This window comes from Tursiops truncatus, chromosome 1 (genome assembly GCF_011762595.2).
Source record: "Tursiops truncatus isolate mTurTru1 chromosome 1, mTurTru1.mat.Y, whole genome shotgun sequence".
NCBI classification, from domain to species: Eukaryota; Metazoa; Chordata; class Mammalia; order Artiodactyla; family Delphinidae; genus Tursiops; species Tursiops truncatus.
The window spans coordinates 165,712,147-165,731,459 of record NC_047034.1 but is presented as its reverse complement, the minus strand read 5'-3'; the positions used below and the strand labels follow the sequence as shown (position 1 = coordinate 165,731,459).

Here is a 19,313-nt window from a genome sequence, read left to right as displayed (position 1 = left end):
CCGTCCCTGGTCAGGGAACTAGATCCCACACGCACGCCGCAACTAAGAAGTCCGCACGCCGCAACTAAAGATCCTGCGTGCTGCAACTAAGACCCGTGCAGCCAAAATAAATAAATAAATATTTTTAAAAAATAAAAGAACTGGAAAGGAACCTCAGGTCATGGGTCAGAGGTCAAGGGAGACTAGAGGTCATGGGAAACCTGAAAGAAGGGTGGAAACCAACCCTTTCCCAGTCGGTTTTTTTTTTTTTTTTCGGTACGCGGGCCTCTCACTGTTGTGGCCTCTCCCATTGTGGAGCACAGGCTCCGGACGCGCAGGCTCAGCGGCCATGGCTCACGGGCCCACGCCATGGCTCACGCTCCACGGCATGTGGGATCTTCCCGAACCGGGGCACGAACCTGCGTCCCCTGCATCGGCAGGAGGACTCTCAACCACTGCACCACCAGGGAAGCCCTCCCAGTCGGGTTTTTAAGTCACTGATTAGATTTGCCCTGAGCCTGGGCTGAGGCTGAGTGAAAGAGGAGCAGGGCCTCACCAGGTTCTTGAAGAGCGCGGCCACCTCACGGGTGAACACGGCCAAGTTCAGGAAGCCGGTGGACAGCTCGTGACTGTTTTGAGACAGGTGGCTGTTGCCCAAGGACTCCACGGCCTCTCGGTACTGCTCCTCGTTCTCCACGTGCCCTGTGGAACAGGCAGGCGCAGAGTTAGTTCCAGGCTGGAGCTGGGGAAAGGGCTGCCTCGCCAGGCTGGCACCAAGCAGGCTCACTCACCGAGGCCGGAGCTATGGATCGCCCGCACAGCCTTCTTTATTCTCTGTAGGATGGCCTGGTCTCCTTCCAGCATCTGGAAACAAATGTGGACAGAGGTTCAGGGATGCTCAGCCGGGAGGGTGCCTGACTCTGCAATCCCACCCTCCAAACACACACATAGTTCCCTCCCTAGGGTCCCCCTGCACCCCGACGAAACATAAACAGGCCACCCTCCCCCACCCAGACCACATGGGAAGCCACAGACCAGTCACACCACACCAGGAAGGCCAGGCTTTCCTCCTCATGCGGGACAAATAAACATAGCAATTCCAAGGCACGTGGCATAGTGGGGTATACCAGGCCAGGGTCTGAATCTTGGCTCTGGCACTAACTAGTGTGTCAACCTAGATAAATCTGTTCGCCTCTCTGAGCCTAGGGTGCCTCATCTGCAAAATGAGGATGACACTACAGAGTTGCTGAGAGAGTGATTTGACGAACACATACATGACGCTTAGCAAAATGCTAGAGGAAAACATGGACATCTCTATATTCTCGAAAGACTCAGATGGGGAAAGACTTGTTCCCCAAACCCCAGGCTCAGTAAGCAGCCACGTGAGGATAAGGAGGAAGAGGCTGGGACACCATCGGTGAGAAGTGAGATGAGGAGGGTAGAGGTGGACACTCAGCCCCCCCTGGAGAGAATTGCTGGGACATCAGGCAACCCCAAATTCCAGGGGTTGCAGAACTAACAGCAGACTGTGGGGAAGCCAGAAGATGTGACAGCATCATGTGCAGGAGTCACGTGCCCCGGGCGGCTCAGCCCGGATGGAAACCTCCCAGACACACCCCTCTTTCAGTGGGGTATAGAAGCTGCCAACCTCATGAAATCCTCATGAAATGCATAGTTAAGTGGGAAATTATAGAATTAGAGCTGCAAAGGGCCCACAGAGCCACAGATGAGGAAACTGAGGCCAAGAGAGGGGTGGGTCTTGCCTAGAGTCAAATAGTGGGGAAGCGGCAGAGCTGGGCTTCCAGGGGGTGCCCTAGTACAGCGCTCCATCCACACACGATGGCTGCACCCTGACCCCAGCCCCCCCTATTTTGTCCAGTGACGATAATGGGATCAAAGTTTGATCGCCAAAGAGTTACTTCAATGTGGCAAGAGTTAGCAAACATTTGGAATGGTATCTGCAAAGATTCTAAACCAAACTCACAGGAGGACAAGCACAAGGCAGTCCTTGGAGGCAATGCAGAGTGTTTTCAGACGCCTTGGGCACACGGGAAGCCTCTGGAGGGAGAGGGGTCTGGTTTTGAAGCCCAGCTCCACTGCCCAGATGCTGTGTGACTTTGGGCAAGTTGCCTATTCTTTCTGAGCTCCCTGATTAGCTATCCGTAAAATGAGGGAAATAATGCCTACCTCTCAGGGTTATTATGAGGACTGTATGTATGAGATGATTCACATAAAGGGTTTAGTTGGGTGCTGAGCACAGAGTGTGTCCTAAAGGAACAGTACCTCTGATTGTCAGCAGTTGCTCCTGATGCTAAAAAGTACCCATCAAATTCTGGGTCCTTTTCCTCCAGGGAATAGAAACCTAACAGTCTCTCCCCTGAGTATGACCTTGAGATACTTTCACGTTTGGGACCAGTAGAGGCCCATCCCAGAGCTGAAGAAAGAAAGTTGAGGACTTGGGGAGATTGGGGAGAGGGGGCCATAACTGACTCAGCTAAAGAACTAAGACGTTTCTATCTGAGAGACAAAGACAAGAGGGGAGAACACGGACATGTCTGTAGCTCCCAAAGAGCTAGACGGGGAAACACGTGTTTGCCAAAGCCCTTGACTCCCACCTTGAAAACTGAAAGGGAAAGATAAGAGTTGATTAATTTAAGGAGCTAGGACTCCAAAAGACAGTGCAGGTTAAAGATATGAACAAATTCCAAAGAGGTTTAGAAAACTCCCTAGAAGGCAGATCCGTGTGCCTAGCATACAAAAGGTGCTCAATAATTGTTTATCTAAATGAATGATGGTTTTCAAAGCCCTGGACACAGACCTGAGAGGTCTATGTCCATGCTCTAGATACCCTTTGGGGAGTCTTCCTATCCCATGACACCCGTTCCCTGAAAACCCCTCTACAGTTGGGCCCTTGCTGCCTTGTTTGTCCTAGCCAGAGTTGACTGGGCCAGGGTTGACACCTGACCTAAGCTGGGCCAATCAGATTCTCTTTCCAAGGAATTTGGAATCGGGCTCTGGAAAGCTAGCTAATTGATTGGAAGTGTTTAAGCAAAGGGAAAAGAAAAAAGTAGATGTGTAGAAAGAAGCAAATGAGACCCATGCTGCCACAGAGAAGCACAAGAGAAGAGCTGCCCTGGTTTCTGGCAACTTTCCAGATCCTTCACCCTCAGAGGCCCTTCCATACTTCCTGTCCTTGGGCCTCCATGAAATACCCCTGAACCTAGCAAACAAATTCCTTTACTGCTTAAGCTAGTTTGAGAGGATCTCTCTTCCCTGCAGTGTAGCAGAGGCTGCAGGTTGGCTCCTAATCCATTCTCTCTTCCTCCTTAGCAATTAGGACTCTGACTTTTCAGATGGCCACTTGGCCACTCAGCCACTCACAATAAAGACTACATTTCTGGGGCTTCCCTGGTGGCGCAGTGGTTAAGAATCCGCCTGCCAATGCAGGAGACACAGGTTCAAGCCCTGGGCCGGGAAGATCCCACATGCTGCGGAGCAACTAAGCCCGTGCGCCACAGCTACTGAGCCTGCGCTCTAGAGCCTGCAAGCCACAGCTACTGAGTCCATGTGCCACAACTACTGAAGCCCGTGCACCTAGAGCCCATGCTCCGCGGCAAGAGAAGCAGCCGCAATGAGAAGACCACGCACCACAACAAAGAGTAGCCCTGGCTCCCCGCAACTACAGAAAGCCCGCGTGCAGCAATTAAGACCCAACACAGCCAAAAAAGAGACTACATTTCCCAGCCTAACTTGCAGCTAAATGTGGTCATGTGACAGTTCTAACCAATGGTATGTAATGGATATATCATTTGTTAGCTTCCAGAAAGTAGTTTTGAAAGGAAGGGAGGGGACTTTCCTGGTGGTGCAGTGGTTGAGAGTCCGCCTGCCAGTGCAGGGGATGTGGGCTCGAGCCCTGGTCCAGGAGGATCCCGTGTGCAGCAGAACAACTGAGCCCGTGCACCACAGCTGCTGAGTTTGCCTCTGGAGCCCGCGACCCACAACTACTGAAGCCCGTGTGCCTAGAGCCTGTGCTCTGCAACAAGAGAAGCCACCACAATGAGAAGCTGGCACACTGCAATGAAGAGTAGCCCCTGCTTGCCACAAATAGAGAAAGCAACAAAGACCCAATGCAGCCAAAAATAAATAAATTAATTTAAAAAAAAAGAGTGAACCTTAATGTAAACTATGGACTTTGGGTGATAATGATGTGTCAGTGTAGGTTCACTGATAATAACAAATGTACCATGCTGGTGTGGGATGGTAATTGTAGGGGAGGCTGTGCCTGTGTAGGGCCAGGGGTGTTTGGGAACTCTCTATACTTTCCACTCAATTTTGCTGTGAACCTAAAACTGCTCCAAAAATAAAGAAAAAAATTAATAAAGAAAAGAAAAGAAAAAAAAGGAAGGGAGGGGTGTCCTGTCATACTTTTCTCCTATCTAGAATGCACTTGTGAGGTCTAGAGCTCAGGCAGCCATCTTGGACCATGAGGTAGAAGCCACATGTTATGGATGGTGGAGCAACAAAGTAGTAGCCGTGTCCCTGGTGACTGTGGAGCCACCCTATCAACTCTGGACTACTTATCTGTAGACGTCTTTTACATGAAAGAAAAGTAAATGTCTATCTTATTTGAGCCACTGTTATGCTAGGTATTCTGTCACTTGTAGCTGAACCTAGCTCTTACTGGTACAAGCAGGCAAGTCATCCTAATCACCCACAAACTGACCCTTGATGCCCTTGTCAGAAATGTATCAGGAAATGGCTTCCTGGCTAGATACCATTCCTGCCCCTACTGCTCTTAGCAACCAAGGTTCACACAGCTATTCATTCATTCATTCAACTAGTTATTGAGTGCCTGCTATGTGTTCACATCCTGCATAAGAGACACAATCTCAGCTCTTAGGGACACCACCATCTAAGGGAAGAGCAAGACAAGTAAATAGATATTTATAATGCAATGTGATTAGGGTTATAATGGAAGAAGGACAAGGTACCTCAGAGCCCAGGGAAAGCAGAGCTGTGTCTGCTTAGGAGGAACAGGGAAAGCTTTAAGCTGTGGTGCTTGGCTGTGAGCACTGGACTAAGAGGCTGTGCTGTGACGTGGTGTGGGGGAGTACTAGGTATAAATGGTAGAAATGCTAGAGGAGGGAGGCTCGCTCTGGGAAGGATGGGCAAGGAGAGGATCATTCATTCATTCATTCATTCATTTCAACAAGCATCTCCTGGTGCCTATTTTATGGCCCCTTCCTTCAAAAGGCTCACAGACATATAAACACAAAGTGTCCGAAGGGGAAACAAAGAGGGGGGAATTCTAATCACCCTTTTCTCAAGAAAATATTTGAAAATCATTCAAACTGGGGTATAAATGACTGATAACACCTACCCTCTATGATACAATGGGGCAAAAATTTAAGCTAAAGAAATACCGTTTTAAGGAGAAAATTCAGACCAAAGCCTGGGGATGGGAAGGGATTTGGAGAAAGGCACAGAGCTTTTTAGAACTCCAGTAATGAGGCAACCATAGCACGATGAGTCCCAAGCTACGATTCTAGCCCCAGTCTCCCGAAAACTATCTCCCTGGGTGATAGTAATCCAGCCAGATCTCTAAACCTCCCCTTCTTTAAAATGGGAGAAAGATAATATCACATGGGGAAAAAAATCCATTCTCCACTTAACTCACAGAGTTACTGTGAGGCTTAGGTGAGATCACAGACCTAACAGCATGGTGCCAAGGCTTGGGGCATTTGGAAAGCATGAGTATGATTTTTACTGTGATTTGTTTTCTGCCTCTGTATGAGATCAGCCCTCATTCCTCGTGCCTGTGACTGGATAGGTTAACAAAACCCCCAAATCAGCCTCTGGACTCAGGGAGTCCTTTTAATCCCCAGTAGTCAGTGATTCTCAAAGTCGGGTCAGCAGCAACAGCCTCACCCGGGAACGTGTTAGAAATGCAGATTCTTCAGCCCAATCGGAAAATCTGGAGGTGGGGCCCAGTGATTTGTGTTTCAACGAGCCCTCCGGGTGATTGCGACGCATGCTCCAGTTTGGGGATCACTGGTCTAATTCCACCTTTCAGAGATGCAGTAACTCATCGTTGCTAAAAGTATGAGGCTGGCCCCAAACTGCCTGGTTTTGAATTCTAGCTCCATTTTGGTATTTGCTATGTGACCTCTCTGTGCCTCAATTTCCACTCACGAAATGAGGATGATAATAGTTTCTACTATAAAGGGTTGTTGGGGAGACTAAATGAACTCACATAGGTAAAGTGCTTAGAACATTATTATTTGATTGCTAATGAGGTTATCCATTGCAAAATTAAATGGAATTTGATTTAGGAATTTCTCAACTTTCCTTGAGCTAATTAAAGATACCTCCCCCCACCCCCATGACCCTGCTCAGCAAGATGTGGGAACCACAGGTACAGAGGGACTGCAGTGAAACCTCTGTCACTGGGCAGATACAGAATGCAAGATGTTACATGTCCTGAGTGCCTGAGTAAGGGCTCTGGGCCAGACTCTTACTTGTCACCCTCCCAGCCACCATTTGAGACAGGCATCACCATCTGCATTTTTATAGATGAAGCTGTCAGGGGAAGGAACACGTCCAAGTATGTCCAGGTCACATAATGCTGAACAGTGGCAGAGTCATAATTTAGACCCACGTCTGGTCAAATCCAGGGCCAATGTTCTTTCCATAACACCAAGCTGCCCCACAGAGGTTAAGGGACATGGCTTCTTTGACCCTGGGACTGGATCTGCCTCTGAGCCTGAATTTCAGCTCCACCATCTCTACCATATCCCCTCAACATCCCCTCACATAGGAAGGGAGGAGGGAGGGACAGAGGGAGACCTGTCCAAAGAAAAGGAAGTTGACAGCAGTGTCAGGGCCCCAACTGCAAATACTCCAAGGGCTGTCCTACCAGAGAGAAAACAGATTTATTGAAGTTGGCCCTGAAGAGGATTTCCAGGACTGAGAGGTAGAATTAGAGACACAGAAACAGATTTCAGCTCAAACACAGGAAGAAGTTCCTAAGCAAGAATAAGTGACCCTGGAAGGAGTGACCTTGAAGTATTTAGGGACTTCAGGTGGTAGAGCATGATTCAGGCACCAGATTTTGGATTAGTAGTGATGGCCATTTAGGTTTCTCTCAAAGCTAAGAGTCCATGCAAGAGCCTGGGCAGGCACTGGGCAAAGGCAGGTGAAACTCAGAGTACCAGGGACATGTCTGAACTTGGAAAACCAACTGGAGTCCTTTGGGCAGCCTTGCCTGGCTAGGCCTAGACAAAGTCTGAATTCCAGTTGGTGATACTGCCCTTTGTGCCCCGCCACCCCCTACACACACACACACACACACACACACACACACACACACACACACACTGTGCTCTTGCTCTCTGCAGGCAAAAGATCATAGATGGCAGCACTAGGGCCATGCCCAGCTGCCTTGCTTGGAAGGGCCTTCTGCATGCCCCCTTCCTGGGTCAGGATTCATCAATAAGAGCCATTCTTCATTCCTGTGATTTCTCAGAGCCAGCTGTGGTAACCATGGTGACCCAGCCCAGGAGGCAGAGCTGCTAAAGCTAAGGCCTTGAGAGCTGCAGATTAAATTTCACCATTAGACATTCACTCCTTTGGACAATTATAATACGGGGCATGGGCACCCCTTTTGTGGCATCCCATGACCATTGGAGCCATCATTAATCAGTCACAGTATTTTTCCCACTGACTCTGGTTTTGTTCCATCATTTTGTTGAGGCAGCTCTTCAGGTAGCCTCTACCAATTAAAGTATAGTTCACACAGGAGAAGAAAACCAGTTTCTAGCTTTGTTTTGGACCATGATGTTGTGCCTTGAGAGACTAAATCACAGAATATTGGAGATAATCTAACATTACCTCCTCGTTTTACAGACTACAAAACAAAAGCTCAGATGAGTTTCTTGCCCCAGGTCTCATAGGAAATGCAAACAAACTAAGGAAAGAATACAATCTAAAACTTGCACAGGGCTTTACAGTTCGTAAAGTAATTTGACATTCACCCTTTAAGACTCATAGCATCCTGATACGACAGTCATTGCTTTTATTCCCATCTGGCTGATGAGTTAGTGAGGCTCAGAGAAGTAAAGAAAGTTGCCTGAGCTCACACAGCCAGGAAGTGGTCAAGACAGACCTGGGACAGTTGGACTCTAACTGTTGGACTCTAACTCCCTTGTTTATTCCCAGTCTGTGGGCCCCAGGCCCTGGAAATCCAAGGAGTTACTACCATGGCCCTGTGAAGGCACACTTATATAGAAAGCACTACAGACCAATAAAAAAGTCTCACGAATTAGTATGACCACATTCCAAATATGAATGCAGCCGTTACGATCAATAAGACACAAATCTTTAAATGTATTTTTGAATTCATGGTAGCTTTTTGTCCTTTTCCATATTTCTTAATCAATCAATCAATCAATCAAAACTAAAAGTACAAGTGTAAAGGAAAGGTCAGTGAAACCTTGACATTGAAAAGGATTCCTTCTGTCATAAAGACTTGTGTTTGCCAAGGGGAGAGGTGAAGGAGGGATGGGCTGGGAGTTTGGGGTTAGCAGATGCAAACAGTTATATATACAATGGATAAACAACAAGGTCCTACTGTATAGCACAGGGAACTATTCAGTATCTTGTGATAAACCATAATGGAAAAGAATATGAAAAAGAATATGTGTGTGTATCTCTCTCTCTCTCTCTCTCTCTCTCTCTCTCTATATATAGATAGATAGATAGATAGATACGTATAACTGAATCACTTTGCTATACAGCAGAAATTGACGCAACACCGTAAATCCACTATACTCGAATAAGATAAATTTTTAAGAAAGGGGGTCCTTCTGTGAGGTCGCAGAATCCTGGCTCCTTTGATCTTTGATGTCTGAGAGAAGATGAAATTATATGTACTACATGTTAACTGTGAAAAATAAAATACAATATTTTAATGAGCAAACCAAGTTACACTTCAAATATTTAACGAAATGACAAAAAATGCACAGAAAACCCTGGGGCTTTTCATTTCTAACTGCTGATTTATTTACAGAAAGTGCAGAAGATGGAGAAACTCGTTAAACCGCACCTGGGGAATGCAACAGTGAACACAATCAGATGATGTGAAACTACAGAATAAGCCACTGGTTTGTTTTCCTGTGGACTACAAAAAACGAAACCAAAAATGATGGAGGGGGAATCTTAGGAGCCTGAAAACACCCATCAACAAATGGACTTCACCTGAATCCTGCTTTTTAAAAAATAAACTGTAAAAGAAGTTAGGATAATTATGAGGCAACTGGAAATTTGAAAACTGGATAGTTGATGATTTAGGGCTTATTATTAATGTTTCGGGGTACGAGAATGGCATCCCATTTTAGTTATGTAAGAAAAAAAAGAAGTCCTTACTGTTTAGAGCTATGTATTGAAATGTTTAAGGCTGAGACAATATGACGTTTGGGATTTGCTTCAAAACAAGATGAGAGTTGGGGAAGCAGGTTGGGATGGGCACGGGGCAGGACTGGGTTATGAGCAACTGGAGGTTCATCATTTTGTTCTGTTTTCTGTGAATATACCAAATTCTCCACAAGAAAAAATGAGGGCTAGTAGATGAAAACATAAAATTGGCAAAATAATAGTTGTTGAATCTGGGTGAGTCTACTTTTGTGTTTGAGAATTTCTACAACGTGAAGTTAATGAAAGAAGACAGGGGGTTCCTATGTTCAGAAAAGTTGAAGACCACTGCACTGTTACCTGAAACCCCTTGACACCTTAGTATATGAGCGGACTCCTTTCAATGGACAGCTGTCTGGGCACAGCTTTTGATAAGAGGAATGGGATGGGAGAGAGTGGGGTTTGGAGAAGTCGGCCTGAGAGGGGCAAAGGAGGGCAAGGGCCAGGCGGGAGGGTCCTTGAGGGGCAGACAGGAAGGGCTTAAGGCTGACATGCTGGCTAAAGGAAGGTGCACAAGCTCTGTTGCTTAATTCCAAAGAAGGCACGTAGCAGAAGGAGCACAGGATGTAAAGAGGGGAGACTGGGGTTCTATTCTGGACCCAATACCAAGACCCTGAGCAAGTCTGCAATCTCTCCAGTCTCTGGGCCCCAGGGTCCACATCTGCAAAATGGGAACAATAGTCAGTGCCGTTCCAGCCACCTCTCACTGGGAATCGAATCAATAAGGACTGGCTAAGTTTGTAGCCCTTGCAAACGTGAGCTGTCCTGTTCACATCATGCTCAAAGTTTGCTTTTGCTCACCCACCTGCCCAATCAGCAGATCAAAAGAAAGCAGGGAGCCCCACAGGGCCCTTCGTGGGTGGCCAGCAAGGAGGGGCAAGGGTGGGACTGGGAAGTATTCGCTAGCATCCCTCCTCCAGGCAATCCCAGCTCAGCTCTACTCCCTGAACAAGCATCTCCCCTGGAACCTCAAATCTGCAAGGCTGCCCCCTCCACCCAGCGGGGTAGAGGGAGGGTCTGGGGCAAGGTCTCCAACAGAGTCACTGGCACACAGTAGGGGCTCGTCCACACATACTGAGTGTCCGGCTGTACCTTGCCTGGCCGTGAAGGTGCTGGGAAGAGAGAGAGGTCAGGCTGGGCCCTGCCCTCAAGGTGCTCACAGCCCAGTGGGGAAGACAGAACATAGACAAGGATGTGCTTGCCAAGGGCTGAGGAGGCCTGGGTGAGGCTGCAGCAGAAGAGAAGCCTGTGGGGGGCACAGACCAGGAGCGCCCACCCGACCCTGGGATGAAGTGATGCTTCACCAGAGCCTTGAAAAATGAGGAGACACTGGTGGAGCAAAGTAGGACAGGGAAGGTGACTCTAAGAGGAGAGAGGCGCCTCGGTAAAGTCCCCGGGTAGGAGTGTCAGCACATTAGGGGAGCAGCCGGGAGCTTACGGGGCAGGCACCTACCAGCGCTGGTGAGGAAGTGGTGAGCAGTGAGGCCTCAGGCTAAGCAGGGCCCCAAATGACCCTCTGGGAGTCCATGCTCCTAGTGAGAGGCGAGGGGATGCTTTTATATCACGGCCACATGCCAGGCTTCTTCTAAGCACCTGACAGACTTTGCATTATTTCACCAAATCCTGTCAACAACCCCAGGAGGTTTTACAGATGAGGAACCTGAGGCCCAGGGTATGGCATCTGTCCAGCTCACATAGCCGATAAGTGGTGGCACCTAGGCTCCAGCCCAGGGTGTCAGGCTCCAGAATCCATGCTTTTAACCCAAAACTCTAGGTTTTATCCCACAGGTGATGAGCTCCTGCAGGGTTCTGAACAAGAGAGGAGTGATTCGATAAATTCTCATGGTAGATGGGACTTCCCCAGCGGTCCAGTGGTCAGGACTCCATGCTTCTGCTGCAGCGGGCACAAGTTTGATCCCTGGTCAGGGAGCTAAGATCCTGCCAGCTGTGTGGTGTGGCCAAAAAAATTCTTGTGGTAGAAAGACTGACTCTGGGGCTCATCTGCAGACCCAGGCCAAGTGGGAGAAAGGGGGTGCAGCCCTGAACCCCAGGCTCGACTGGGTGACGGAGAGCACAGCCCAGCCCAGCTCAAAGTAGATGGCCAACAGGAGACACTCGGATTCCAAGCTCCCAGGCTGATCTGATTACATGAATCCAATCGCCACCCCACTTGCTAAGTGCTCGTTTTATTTTTGTTACCTTGTTTATTCCTGTGAGGTAGTTAATATCTTCCCCATTTTACAGATGAGAAAACCGAGGCTGGGGGAGGCGAGGCAACCGGCTCAGGGGCATGTCAGTAGCTCTAGGAAGTGTAGAGCCGTCTGCCTCCAGAGCCTTCTCTCACTATCACACCTCTCTGAGCCCCACTTATCTCTGTAAGGATCACTGTGAAGATTAAATTAGGTCATATTTTTTCTAATGGTGGAAGTCAGGCATCTTCAGAAGCAATGCAGAAACACTTTGGGGGAAGGGAGGGGAGGCACTGAATTTTAGGCTTGCCTCTGCCATTAGGCCCTCTGTATCCCTCTGAGCAAGTTCCTTCCTCCGCCTGTGCCTCCGTTTCCCCACCTATACAATTCAGAGCTGACAGACATGACCCTTCCAGGTCAAAGCTCTGGGACTCAGAGGCGGGGTTAATCATATCCTGCAAGACTGCCCCAACCTCAGACACCAGCAGGAGCAAAAGTCTCCAAAGGGTTTTCATCTGGATAAGCCCCCAGTCACAGCCCCCAAGAGTCCAGGCTGGGACAGTCAGGAGGAGCTACACTGCAAGGCCTGCAGCAGGACCTGGGGCCACCCCGGGTTGGCCCTGGCCCCTGGTGTGACCTTGAGCAGTCTCCTTCCCTCCCTGGGCCGACTCCCTGTCTGGAACGAGGGGTTGGGCGGTGACGTGGAAGGCTCCTGCCAGCTCTGACATTTATTATTTCAGGATCCCTCAGTCTCTCGCTGTTTTCCTTCCTGCGCTGCTGGAGCCTGTGGCGGGCTGTGCGCCCCTTCAGTTGGGCCCCTGAAGCTGTCTCCCCAGCCCGGGAACCCGGCCAGCCCTGCCAGCTCAGCCTCAGCAGCTGCCCCTCGCAGCATGGTGGGAAGCGGGGAGGAAGAGGGGTTGCAGGAAGGGAGCCGCACCCTCTGCGTGTGCTGAGGCCTCCACAAACCCCAAGTTTCCTGGCTGGGATTTTCCTCGGGAGACTGCTCGGCGGTGATGAGCTAAGAGACCAAGAACTCTGCAGGAGGATCGGTGAAGATTCCCATCTGACCCCTGGCCCCAAGCCCTGAATTCCACCCAACCCTGGGGAGAACCAGCCTGCCCTCCTGGACACAGCAGCAGAGGGCCCCACGCCACCCATCCTCTGGGTTTCCTTGTTGGCCTGGATGAATCCCTCCCTGCCCCAACTCGATAGTCACCATGAATCCCTTAAACCAGGGGTCCCCAACTCCCTGGGCCGCAGACCAGTACCGGTCCTCGGCCTGTTAGGAACCGGGCCGCACAGCAGGAGGTGGGCGGCAGGAGAGCCAGCGAAGCTTCATCTGCCGCTCCCCCGTTGCGTCGCTCGCATTACTGCCTGAACCATCCCCCCGTCCATGGAAAAACTGTCTTCCACAAAACCGGTCCCTGGTGCCAAACAGGTTGGGGACCGCTGCCTTAAACCCCAGTCCTCTCCGACTCTGCAGCTTCCTCAATGTGCCACGCTGTTTCCAGCTGCTAGACCTCTGGCCGGAAAGCCTTTTTCCCATTCTGCCTAGTAAACACTCCACCTTTCCCTTCTCAGCTTACAGGGCACCCCCTCCCCATCACAACAAAACTGACTTTATGCCATCCTGTGCCCACTACAGCCTTCTATCAGAGCATTCGTGGCCCTTATTTACCACATCTGACTCTCTATGGCGCTGAAAATGCTAAAAGGGCAAGGATTGGCTCATTTGCCTTTATAGCCACAGCACCCAGCACAGGGCCTGGCACATGAGTAGCAGTAAATGTTTGTGGAATGAATGAGTGAGTAAATGAATGAATAGATACTAGCAAGGCCCTGTGGGAACACAGAAAAGACAGCAGGGGTTAAGAATTCAGGACATCACACTGTTCTGTGGTCCAAATTCTACTTCTAATACTCTTAGTTGTGTGACCTGGGGCAAGTGACTTAGTTTCTCTGAGCCTCCATTTTCACATCTGTCAAATGGGATAATAATAGCACTTATCTCATGAGACTGAATGTGATCGGGCATTTAAGTACCTAGCCCAGTGCCAGGTATATACAGGGAGGGCTGCATGATAGCCATCCTGCCCAGCAGACATCTCTGTATTCCCAGGCCCTGCGACACATCCCCAGGCAGCCAGGGGAATCACCTGGGGTGCTTAAAAAAGTAAGGGTTCCAGAGCCTCACTTCAGACCTGTTAAGTCAGAGTCCCTGGGGAGGAAGAAGAGGAGTGAGGGTAAGGCACTCAAGTGTGCTTTGAACTGCCCAGGTCCAAATCCTGGCTCTGCCACTTACTGCTAGCAGAGTTGCCCAATTTATCAAAAATAAATACAGGACATGCAGTTATATTTGAATTTCAGATAATCAATGAATAATTTTTAGTATAAGCATGTCCCATACCTTGCATGCACATCCTGTAAGTTCTTTGGCAATCCTGTTTACTGGGTTATTTCATCTCTCTGTGCCTTTGATGGGGATTACATGAGTTAAAATGTATATGGGAAATGCCTACAACACTGCCTAGTGTGTTTGCTATTCCTATATTTATTGCTTTAAAAGCAATCCAGACGATATGGAAGAAACTTGAAAACATTATGTTAACTGAAAGAAGCCAGACACAAAAGTCCACATACTGTAGGATTCCACTGACATGAAATGTCCAGTATAGGCAAATCCATAGAGACTGAAAGTTGCCAGAGGCTGGGGGAGTGACAGTGGGGAGTGACTTCTTTTTTTTTATCTTTCTTTTTTTTTTTTTTTTTTGCAGTACGCGGGCCTCTCACTGTTGTGGCCTCTCCCGTTGCGGAGCACAGGCTCCGGACGCGCAGGCTCAGCGGCCATGGCTCACGGGCCCAGCCGCTCCGCGGCATGTGGGATCCTCCCGGACCGGGGCACGAACCCGTGTCCCCTGCATCGGCAGGCGGACTCTCAACCACTGCACCACCAGGGAAGCCCGGGAGTGACTTCTAATGAGCACAGTATTTCTTTTTGGGCCGATGGAAATGTTCTAGTGTTAGTGGTAATCATTGCACAATACTGTGAATAAAGACTGCCGAACTGTACACTTTAAAATGGTTAAAATGGTACATTTTATGTAATATGAATTTTATCTCTATTTTAAAAAAAATCTACCTAAAAGCAACCCAGGGGATTGTAATGTGTAGCCAAGACTGAGAATGGGGTAGGCTCTCAACGAATGTTTGATGAAGAAATGAATGGATGGGAGAGAGGAGAGAGCAAAGGGCAGAGCAGAGGGGAGAACCTGCCTTGTCCAGACCTAGGCTCAGCTATTCATTCCCGGACACCCACAAGGTACACAGATTTCTCTTTTTGCTCTGGTGCCAGGACTGCACAATTTTAGTGTTTACTCACAGTTAATTACCTCATCCCTGTTGCAATTATCTTCCCCTTTTCGCTGTGGTTCCTAATCTATTTAACCATCCTATATGCAGGTGTACTTGTGTTTTTAGTAAAAGGGAATTAAAAAAAATGAAGTATCTGTTATGCGCCAGGTAGATGCTAGATGCTTTACATGTAATCCCCTCAAACAACCTCATAAGATAGTGATTATCACCCTGATTTGCAGATGGGGAAACCGAGGTTCAGAAAATTCAAGTCATGTGCCCGAGGTCACACAACCAATAGGAATTCAAACCCAGGTCTGCCTGACTTCACTTACGGGACAGTCTCCACAGATCTCAGCCACCCCCCTCTATGCTGTGGGCTGTCAATCATCTTTTCATGGGCACGAGTCTTTCTTCCCAGATGGGGACCTTGTCCTGTCATCTCCATCCCCTCAGAACCCACCATCTCGCCTTCATACACAGCAGGTGTTCAATAAATAGTGTTTAATGAATAACTAACCTTAAGGGGGCATGCAATAGCTCACCACAATAGTTTTCCCTCTGAATACTCATCAGAGTTGCCTGGGAACCTTCTAACTGTTCCCTTGCCCAGGCCTCACCCCTGGGAGATTCTGATTTGTAGGTCTGCATGGAGCCAACAGCACCTGAAGTTCTTAAAAGCTCGGTCAAGGTCAAAACCCAGCCCAGTTAGAAAACCTTTAGCAGCTGTTCCCAGCTCAGCCTCCTGTGAGGCCCACTCTCTGACCCCAGTGATGCCCACTCACAAAGTTCCCAGGACAAAGGGGGCCCAGGGCCCTGCCCCAGACTCTGGAGATCTCATTGTGCCTCCGTGGACTTCACTGCCTTCATGTACTCTGGGCCCATCAAAGGGACTTTCTAGCAAAGATGTCTGAGGACTATACTACCGAATTGCTTTTGAGGAAAGCATTTTCCTTCTGCTCTGGCCTAAAGCTCCAGTTTCTGTCCACAAATATGCCACCTCGGTGGCCAGAAACAGCTGAATACCAGGCAAGGAAGTCGGGCTCAAAGACGGCCATTTGGGGGGGGTGAGGAACCTTTGTGAGACTGGGCTTGAGGCTGACACTCCAGGAGGACCCTGTGTCCTTGTGCAGAGGCAGCCTGGAGTGGGAAGAGGCTGGGCTCAGATGGAGCTGGGTTCTAAGTCTGGCCTGGAAAACCCTCTTGGCCCAGGTCCCTGGCCACCATCCCATGTCTCTACTTCCCTTCTCAGGAATAATTCTTACCTGCCTCCTCCTCAAATCCAGTCCAGGCCAGTGTGGAAGGGAAAACAGCACTAAATCTGGTTTGTTTGTTTTTTTCCCTAAATCAGTTCTCAAGGTCATCAAGGACCTCAGTGTTGCCGACATCAGGGGTCGTGTCTCTGTCATTTTCTTATGTGACCTCTGGACATCTAGGCAGCATCCGACAAAGCTGAGCGTGGGGCTTCCCTGGTGGCACAGTGGTTGAGAGTCCGCCTGCCGATGCAGGGGACACGGGTTCGTGCCCCGATCCGGGGAGATCCCACGTGCCGCGGAGCGGCTGGGCCCGTGAGCCATGGCCGCTGAGCCTAAGCGTCCGGAGCCTGTGCTCCGCAACGGGAGGGGCCACAACCGTGAGAGGCCCGTGTACTGCAAAAAAAAAAAAAAAAGCTGAGCATGGCTCCCTCATCGAAACATTCCTCCCCTGGCTTCTGAGGCATGGTCCTCTCTTGATTTCCTTCCTTCCTCATTGGCAGCTCCTTCTCAGTCTCCTTCATTAACTACTCTTCCCATCCTAATCTCTCGATCCTGAACTCCCCAGAGCTTGGGCCCAGGTCCTCTTCATTCCTTTCCTTGGGTGATTTTATCCACTCCCACTTCTTTAAAACCAGGTAATGCACTATACGCATTATGTGGTTCATGGACCACCTGCATGAGCAACTCTTGGGGGTGCTGGTTAAGATGCAGACTCCCGGACACCCTCCTGCAGGCTGGTGAACCTGCCAAGGACATTTGTTGTTTTTAAAAATTAATTAATTATTATTAATTAAATAACAATTAATTTATAATTAATTATAAATTAATTATTTATCTTTGGCTGCATTGGTCCTTCATTGTTGAACGTGGGCTTTTCTCTAGTTGCGGTGAGTAGGGGCTACTCTTCGTTGCGGTGCGTGGGCTTCTCACTGTGGTGGCTTTTCTTGTTGCGGAGCACGGCCTCTAGGCGCACAGGCTTCAGTAGTTGTGGCTTGCAGGCTCTAGAGCACAGGCTCAGTAGTTGTGGCGCATGGGCTTAGCTGCTCCGCAGCATGTGGGATCTTCCCGGACCGGGGCTTGAACCCGTGTCCCCTGCATTGACAGGCAGGTTCTTAACCACTGTGCCACCATGGAAGTCCCAGACATTTGTCATTTTTGCCAGACTGGTATCTGAACCTCTCTCCTACATCTGGGAAACTACTTGCTGCACGAGTCTCAGCAGAGCTTGCCTCCTACAAAAGCTGACGAGATCAAATTCATGCTTTTCCAGACTCCTTTGCAGCTAGGGTACAGGTAAGTATGAGCTAGCCTTGGCCAATCAGAGGCACTCACTACAGACTTTGAATCAGGAGCAGAGAGAGTGGAAGATCACTCTTATACTGATGGCAACAGCTGTGAAGGTGCCCAGTCCCCAGGGGACAGTGGTGGTATATGCTGTGGCGTTTAGTGCGAGGCAGCAGTGTCCTCACCAGACTGGCTCAGTGGAGCGATTTTGGCTGAGATCCCCCCTGCTGCCTCGCCCCAGTTCTCTAGCTTCCCAGAAATCCTGTGAACTACTGAATATTCCCTTTCAGTGAACTCCTCTTCTGTCTAAATCGGCTCAGGTTGGTTTCTGTTACTTGCAATAAGAAGCCTAAGTAAGAAACAGCTACTGAATTGGACTCTCTGGGAATGATGCCAGGTGATTCTTACACAGATCCGAGTTTGAAACCCACTATCTCAATGCTGACAACCCTCAAATGTGTATCTCCAGTCCACCCACTCCTCTGACCTCCAAACTCATATATCTAAATGTCTTCTTGACTTCTCCACTTGTATGTCTCAAAGACCTGTAAGATGTGAAAACAGAATTCTTGACTCTCCTCCAAACCTGTTCCTCTCCCAGATTTCCCCTTCCTAGGAAGGGGCAATGGCATTCTTCCATTAGGAATTTGGGAACCATTCTCGACCACTCCCCACATGCACTCCATCATCAAATCTTGATGCTACTACTTATAAAATACTTCTAGAATCTGTCCACTTCTCCACCAACCACGGCCCTACCCACAGCACCATCGTCTCTTCCATGGACAACTGCCAACAGCCTCCTTGGGTCCTCTCCTGCCCCCTCCAATCTCGTCTCCACACAGCAGCTGATATGACTGTCCTAAAATATAAATTGGATCATGTTGCTTGCCTGCAAAATAAATAAAATCCAAACTTGCCACCAGGCCCTACAAACTTGAATATGATCTGGCTCCAGCCTACCTTCCCAAACTCATCTGTTGTCACTCTTCCATTTGCCATCGCTATGCTTCTGCTCCTCTGGCCTCCTTTCAGTGTCACAAATACTTTAGGTTCTTTACTGACTCAGGGCCTTTGCCTAAGATGTACCCTCCAACTGGAGCACCCTCACACCATTATTCTCTCTATTATTATTCTCTCTCTATTCAGGTTTCTTCTTTTCTTTATTTGTTACTCCCATTGATATTTTCCGAGCTCCTACTATGGTGCTGTGGTAAATACTAGGGATAAAATGGTGAGATAGGTTATTTTCTCATGGAAGTCAAAATCTAGTGAGAAATCAGATTTTAATAAAGTAATTATGCAAATAAATGTAAAATTTATCTAGGATGTGTGCTGCAAAGGAGAGAGACACATGGTGCTATTAGGGAGAACTGAGCTATAGAGTAAATGTGGAAAGACAAGTTAGGAGGCCAGTGCAGTGTTCCAGGGGAGAGGTGACGGTGATGTGGACTAGGGTAGTGATGTAGAGAAGTAGATGGACGGCAGAGATGTTTAGAAGGTAAAATTGATGAGCCTTGGTGAGGAAGGGTGCATGTGGAGCTTCTGGCTTGCTTACCAGAAGAGAGGGAGGGACCACTTTCTGAGAAGGGAACACCAGAATGGCCAGCCTGGGGGGGAAGTCATGAATGTGGCTTTGGACACATTGAGATGTCCAAATGAAACAGCTGAGTGAGCAGTTGGACATGAGGGTCTGGGCTAAAGGTACAAATGTGTGAGTCACCTGAAGATGGAAGAGGACTGAACCCATGGGTGTGGATGAGATTGCCTGGGGAGAGAGGCTAGC

The 19,313-nt window shown here is 48.9% G+C and overlaps 1 protein-coding gene across 9 annotated transcripts in view; it reads right to left on the bottom strand.

Moving 5' to 3' along the window:
- The window catches only part of ASAP3 (ArfGAP with SH3 domain, ankyrin repeat and PH domain 3), a 46,516-nt gene that overhangs the window by 22,037 nt on the left and 5,166 nt on the right, over positions 1–19,313 (bottom strand). For 6 of the 9 annotated variants that reach the window (XM_073794388.1, XM_073794403.1, XM_073794389.1 and 3 more), the window contains exons 1-3: positions 16,253–16,390; positions 771–843; positions 536–681 (exon numbers count right to left, since the gene is read on the bottom strand). In XM_073794388.1, coding sequence (XP_073650489.1) covers positions 536–681; positions 771–843; positions 16,253–16,375 — 342 coding nt within the window. In that variant the 5' untranslated portion in view covers positions 16,376–16,390. Of the gene's footprint in view, positions 1–535; positions 682–770; positions 844–16,252; positions 16,391–19,313 lie in introns of those variants that run through there. The other 3 variants (XM_033841456.2, XM_033841463.2, XM_033841472.2) reach the window with 2 other exon arrangements.